The sequence below is a fragment of the Panicum virgatum genome, chromosome 2K (genome assembly GCF_016808335.1).
Source record: "Panicum virgatum strain AP13 chromosome 2K, P.virgatum_v5, whole genome shotgun sequence".
Lineage (NCBI taxonomy): Eukaryota > Viridiplantae > Streptophyta > Magnoliopsida > Poales > Poaceae > Panicum > Panicum virgatum.
In genome coordinates this window covers 52,900,120-52,907,258 of record NC_053137.1, presented here as the reverse complement: position 1 = coordinate 52,907,258, position 7,139 = coordinate 52,900,120, and the positions used below count along the sequence as shown (strand labels likewise).

At 48.5% G+C, this 7,139-nt stretch overlaps 2 protein-coding genes across 2 annotated transcripts; both read right to left on the bottom strand.

Annotated features, from left to right (window-relative positions):
* Window positions 1-642: 642 nt before the first annotated feature.
* LOC120696130 (dehydration-responsive element-binding protein 2E-like) lies at window positions 643-1,603 on the bottom strand. Its single transcript, XM_039979272.1, has one exon. It carries the CDS (start codon window positions 1,413-1,415, stop codon window positions 735-737), a length of 681 nt encoding a protein of 226 aa, XP_039835206.1. The 5' UTR covers window positions 1,416-1,603; the 3' UTR covers window positions 643-734.
* A 1,234-nt stretch (window positions 1,604-2,837) lies between these two features.
* LOC120695447 lies at window positions 2,838-4,609 on the bottom strand. Its single transcript, XM_039978693.1, has 2 exons — window positions 3,300-4,609; window positions 2,838-2,931 (listed from the first exon to the last, which is right to left on the bottom strand). Exons 1-2 carry the CDS (start codon window positions 4,607-4,609, stop codon window positions 2,838-2,840), a joined length of 1,404 nt encoding a protein of 467 aa, XP_039834627.1.
* Window positions 4,610-7,139: the final 2,530 nt, after the last annotated feature.

Genomic DNA, 7,139 nt, shown 5'->3' with positions numbered 1-7,139 from the left:
AAAATTACAGCAAAAAAATTATAATAAAATATACCATATAATATGTTTACTGCGTATATCTACTCATGCGGAGTCTAACAAAATTGGATTTTCTATTTTATATTTTTTTGTGATTTAATATGATTTTTCAAAAATTCAGTCAAAATAAATATAAAAGAAAAAGAGAAAACCGCTGCCACGTCATCCTGAAACCGTTCAAAGGAGGTCGCACGAACGGTTTCGGAAGTTCGAGGAGTCTAAATAACCGGTTTTGTGGTCTAGGGAGGAAAAGCAGATTCGGTCCAAAGTTGAGGAGGCAGAAATAACTTTTTCTCAAATAAAACTAGTAGGCACAGATAAGCCCATTCGATCCAAAATTCAAGAAGCCTGCAACACCATCGGTGGGTGGCCCACGTAGTAGGCCCATTAATAATTCTCAAAACTGTGAAGCAGGCCGTCCCCTGTATTTGTTTGTTGGACCCAAGATCCATTTGGCGAGACGATCAGATGATTCATTTGAAGGAAACCATCGCGCTTCGTTCGTTCAACCGAGTTCGACCGAAATGGTTGAGGTTGACACATCGGCACCACATCACGTTCCCAACAACAAAGCAAAGCTATGGCGGCGCCTCTTCCTTGGGAAGGACAGGCGGCGGCGGCGGCGGCGGCGCGGCGCTTGCGCAATATCTACACTGTCCGGGCAAGCAAGCGCGCCGCCGCAAACATGGACTAGACGGAGAGGAGTCGTCGCGCCATCAGCTAGTAGCTAGAAAATCCTCCAGGCCCAAGGACTCCGACTCCGACTCCGACGACGCGCTGAACGAGGGCGGCACGATCATAGACGAGGACACCTTGAACGACCTCTCCTCCGCGCGCATCGTCGTCAGCTCGGCGGAGACGTCGCCCCAGCAGGGATCGCCGGCTCCGAGCGACGGCGACGGCGGCGCCTCGGTCCGCCTCGGCACGACGAAGCTCGGCTGCACCGCGTGCTTGGCGGCGGCGGCCTCGGCCTGCTGCTGCGGCGCGTGGGGCTGCTGCCAATGCCGGAACACCGCGGCGAGCGCGAACTGCTCGCCCGCCCCGGCGCACGCCGTGGCACTCCTCCCCGCGGCGGCCGCCGCCCGCGCCATCACGTGCTGCAGGTTCTTGCTCAGCCTGGCCCTGGCCGCGCCCGCGCCGCCGCACCGCCGGGCGCGGTCGGCGAAGTTGGTGCGCGCGCCCTCGCCGCGCAGCGCGCGGGCCGCCTCGTCGTAGGCGCGCGCCGCCTCCTCGGCCGTGTCGAACGTGCCCAGCCACAGGCGCACGCGCTGCGCCGAGTCCTTGATCTCCGCGACCCACCGCCCCGACGGCCGCTGCCGGACGCCGACGAAGCGCCGCCCGCGGCACGCCGCCGCCGCGGCGGTGCCGGCTGTCCTGACGCCATCCTGTGCCGCCATGACCTCGCGTCTGTCCTCGTCGAATTTATACCGCCGGATTGGATTGGATCGGAGCTAGCTAGCTAGCTCGAGTGGATAACCCGATCGAGTTCACACTCGCCGCTAGCCTTTTCCAGTCTCGCCCGTATATATACACACCTGCGGAAGAACACGCGCCGGAGTCCGCTGAACTGAGGAGCGGGAAGAAGGCATCTGCGGCTGAGCCAAATCTCCTTGGAACCCTTCGTCGTTTCCGCTGCCCGTTAGCGGGCGGCGCCTTGCGGCGAGCAACTAGCTCCTGGTCGGACTGGGGTGACATGGACATCGATCAACTAGTTAGCAGACGCAATTATTGGCCATTTGGATGCGAACAGGATGTAGTTTAGCGCTCTAAAATCCCGTTGTTTATCGTCCGAATGATTGCCCACTCGTGCTCTGCGGTTTTGTTTAAGCACCGGACTTGCTGATCCAGCTTGACGATGAAGCGAAGCCTTGTCGTCTCGCAGGGTTAGATGCTCCGGGGGAACTGAAAATCTCTTGGCCGTTCTGTGCCAGCTCGTCCTTATTACTAAGAGTGATCCATCCTCAGAATTCCTACGTGGTTGTCGCCATCTGATGCTTGCTGTCCAGCTGCCAAGTGTCCGGCGAGGCTGCTGGCATGGCACCGGTCGACATGGCAAGTACCAATGATAGATATAATGATATCGTTATCGGAACGCCGATCGAAGAATATCATACCGGTTGTGGTGAGATCACGGAGAGTGTACTTGTGATTGGTGCTGATTTATCGATCTATTGTATTGCAGGAGCTGAAATGATGTAGAATGTGATCCCATTTGCCTTGTTTTTCACCATTAAACATCCCCCCTGCCGAGAAAGATGCCGTTTGGTGTTTTCCTCGAGGGGTCTCGATCATGGCTGCTCACTTAGAAAGATTTGGCACCTTGTTCGACGGATTACATGCGAGGACAAGCGGGTTTGGGAGATCATGGCCGCATACGAAGATGCTGCTGAAATAGTGAGGTACTTTATTTAACTTTAATTTCCAGATGTGCAGAATTTTGTTGGGTTCACAGCATAGTTGCATACGGGTCCTCTCTCAGCTGAGTTCTGGACCGAACTGTTGATCCATCTCCAGTGCAATGTAATGCGCAGTGGCGGAGCTTGGGCCATGGTACTATGTACATACTCTGCAGTGTTTTTCAGGTGTTTAATTTCACTGATGAATGCATCCAGCACTTTGTCAACAAGCAATGCACTAAAATCTGTGCAAATGGAGAAGCAAGCCGAAATGATAGAAACATACTCCATGTTTACAATTCTAGTAAAACAACCATTATATCAATATTCAGTGAGCCGAAGGAAAAAATATGGGCACATCTGCTTGCCATGTCTGCTAACTCGCACCCTTTTGTGCTCCATGGCCATGTCTTGCTCTGCCACCTATTCCTTCCAAAAAGAGTGAGGCTGGCAGGCTGCGGTTGCACACCCTCTCCGTGGAACTTCTTGCTTGCCTTCCCCTGGAATTCCATCTCTACTTATTTGTTTCAGCAATATTCTCTCCGGATCTGTCTAGGGTAAAGAGCACGTGTCTTAATAAAAAATTCTGGTGGAAAATAATCTTGATTAATTAGTTATTACTCAATGCAGGTACAATATTCACCATCCAGAAACAAAATAGTTATATGGAAAACGATAGCTGCACAAATTTGAACAAATACCGTTTAATGAAAACCTGAATCATAATAAACATGGAACACATTAAATTGTGATTCATTCAGATAGCAAATCTATATCAGCTTCTGCTGCCAGTACATTCCACTTTTAGTTTGTTACTAGTACGTTAGCCGTTTCAAAACATCTGACCAAGATAAAAGGAAGCTACGAAAACTCAATCAAAATCACCTAGACGTGGACCAAATCCCGAGATGTTTGGAGATCCCACTTTGAATGTAGGGGACGTAACCCAGAGGCCTTCCAGTGCTGAAATCGGCAACACCTTTTAGAGTCTTGGTCCTCATGTCAACAGCAATCACTGACGCCCTGTGCCCACGGTGATCAGGCCTGTGCATGATGTAAACAACATCACCGTCGTGCAGGCTCAGAGCAGGAGAACCTGCGTGGACTCTCTTCAGTGTCAGCTCTGCATCCTGACCTTGTTGCAGATCAGGCAGCATTTCGGCATACGCCGGGCTGTCCACTGGGACCTCTTGAAATTTGATGGTGCAGTCCTCCTCCCAGCTGCTCTCAGTGCCACCAACATTTGAAGCCTCCATTTTCTTTGTTGCAGCTACCCAACCATCTGCGACGTCGGAGCACGGCATGAAGTTCTTGTCCATCTCGAAGTACTTGATGTGACCTTGGATGACGATGATGTCCCGAACATACATGGGGTATCCCGCCTGTAAGGAATTGGGCACCAGCTGTGGCGGCAGTGGGATGTAGCGGAGGCTGTGGTGGTTGTCCAGGAGAAGGTCGCAGATGAGGATGCCCTGCCAGAGGTCGACCCAGCCCACTGAACCGCGCTCCCCTCCGATGGCGATCACCGTGTTCAGAGAGAAGAGCGTGAAATCCGGCGGGGATTCAACGTTCACCAACCTGCTGGTGCTCCAACCCCCTGTCCTGGAGCTGTACAGGTGGAGATCGAAGACCTGCTTCTTCGCGCACTCCCAATCGATGAACGCGGCACGGAGCGCGGCGAGGAAGAACGCGTCGCGGTCGCGGCAGCGCAGCAGGACAGCCTCGCTACTGTTGAGCACGAGGCCGGGGGGCGTGCGGACCCGCCTAAGCGACGGCGGCTTGTCCCTGGCGCCGGCCTGATAGACGAAGTAGCGGGTGTTCCTCGCGCGGTGGTGCTCGCCCTGAGGGCAGAAGGCGACGCCGAGCAGGGCGAGGTCGTCCTCGGCGCAGAGGACCTCGGGGGTGTCGCCGAACGCGGAGGGCGCCAGGCCCGGGCAGTGGACGGTGAAGCAGGAGACGAGCGGCGGGGCGGCCGCCCAGAAGGTGACCAGGATGCGCCTGCCGCTCCTCCTGCCCCTGCGGCAGCCGGCGGTGGTGGCGTTGGTGCGGTCGCTGAGGTAGCCGAACCGGTCGAGGAGGATCGACTCCGGGGGAGGCTCCGGGTGGTCCTCGGCGTGGATAGGCGGAGGGATCAGGAGGAGCTGCCGGAGCGACGGGTCTTGCGGCGGATCGTGTGGAGTCCCGCCGTCTTCCATGGATGCGAGCAGGAGAGAGATCAACGAAGGGGAGTGGGTGCGACTACCGACCTGCCGGCGAGAGGACAAATCGATCGGATGCAATAATGGGAGGGAGAACACGGCGCACGATCATCGGCGCCGCCGCCGCCGTCGTGGGAGTGTGCGGGGTACGGATCGCGATCGATCGATCATAGGTCGGTGGCGGCTGCGAGAGCAGGCGCGAATGCTCAGGGAGACCCTCCCGTGCGGATCCGCGCTGGATGAACGCCGCGTGGGTGTTCAGGGGGATCCGACGCCGCAGACCATCTTCAGACATCTACGTGATTTCGTACCATGTGCTCAACTGATTCAGTCCTAATTCCTTTAAAAAATGTGAAGTGGCAGCCATGGTCAAAGTCCATTTGATCTGATTGAACAGTGAGCTTTCACCAGGATCTCAACTTACCCCACGTCGAATGCCAAAGTGTTGATTTCGATTTTGCTTTTTATACCAAAGCATGTGAAATACAACTTGTACCACAAATGACTTGCCACTTTGATGTCAGTATTGTGTTCATGACGTTGCATGTATATGCGAGAAGAAATTTACAAGCAACAGAAGAAATTTAACTAGGAGCCCCCAAAATACTAGGGGTGCTTGTTTGCCTTTTCCTCAAATTCAGGCAACAACTAGCAACAGTGATGGTTATGGTTACTTTTTGTTCGCATGTTAACCCGAAAAACAAAGCAACAACCAAAAGCAAATCTCCCATACTTTTTTTTCAAACGTAATTCTTTTTGAAACAAAATCTCCCATACTTGTTGTGGCAATGAATAAAATGCAGGTGCTTTCTGATAGCCTTGCAACTCGCAATGAGTTTGTATATTGTTTTCCACCTACAGGATGCAACTCTCACGTAGTTACTGCAGACTGGCGTCAACAACTTTACAAACAAGCTATTCCTATCTGAAACCTCTGCATGCTACACAGTTTCAGAATTTGCTCGATCTAACAATCACGTTATGGAACAGACTATGAAATGCGGAGGTGGTACACCTTCACTATATATTTCAATCTTCATAGATAGATTTCCATCCACTTAGGGCGAAGCCCAATAAAGACCCATTCTTTAGAGCAAGTGAATTTCGGCCCTATAAGCACCCCCAGGCCCAAACAAAGGCACCCCACAAGTCCAGCCAACGGCCCAAGAGAGAAAAAGCCCACCATGAGTCATCTGCAAGCTCTGGTGGCTATCAATCGCAAATCTAGCCGATACATGCATAGGGGGCTCATCTCCCTTTCTATCCCCCCTCTTGATTCTTTCTTCCAAGAATGGGACGGAGGGAGGCTTAAGGGGTATCCATTGATTATGGAGATGTAAGGGGTTTGATCCGGGAGTGACTATATGTCACTGCAGGCGACAATCGCACCATCCATCACCTGAACAATTTAATTAGAAAAAAATATATGGGCCGTCAGCCCAATAACATAGCGACACGGATAGTTTGTATAGGTTAGTAGTTAAAGAGAAGAGAGATTGAATGCATGCATTCAAAAGAGGACAATAACTATGACGCCACCCACATGCATGTAAAATTTAAAATTAAAAAGGTTATAACTATTAAACTAAGCATCTAAATTAAATTTAAATTACACCATTATCTTTCTTATGATAAGATTTTTAAAACAAGACCACACTTGCCTATGTTTGTACACTATTTTTTAAAAATATTTTATTTAATATTAAATAATAAATTTCATATCCCGGGAACAAATAATTTAATAGCACGAACAAATAATTATTTTCACGAACAAAATAATTAAACATAACGAACAAATAATAATGTACAACGAACAAAATATTAAACATCATGAACATTTAATTATATAGGATAAGTATTGAAAATGAATATCGCGAACAAGTGGGCCAATGTGACGGAACAATTTAATCTACAAACCGAACAAATAATTTTACATTACGAACTAATTAGTTACAAACAGACAAATAATTTTTCATGAAGATAAATACATCTACAATACAATCATATATATATATATAATATAATATTCACATGTAAAAAAATAGTTTGTTGGGGATATATACACTTGCTAAAACAAATTAGTATATAAAGGAAATAAATTATTTCACACACGAATTTATGAATCTACAATAAGAAAAAGAATCTTCATGCCAAAAAATATACTAACTAATACCAAATTTGGAATAGATGGAGACGCCAAATATGCATATGGAAAGAAATACTGAGTACTAACAAATATAATAATTTATGTAGTGCTAAAATATATAATTTTTTATTTAAAGTTAGAAAATAAAGGGATATAAATTTAAAAAGTGGTATGAACTCACATAATAATTTTAGGATAAAAAATAACTGAAGATAATAAATACAAAAATTAATTTAAAAATCAACGTTAAATGTAAGAAAGAAAATGCGAATAAATGTAAAAAATGGAAAGAGAAGAAAATATATATTAGAAGAGAGAAATAAATAATGGAAGAAAAAATCTCCTATATATATATACTACATAAAAAAACGAAGTTGGGCT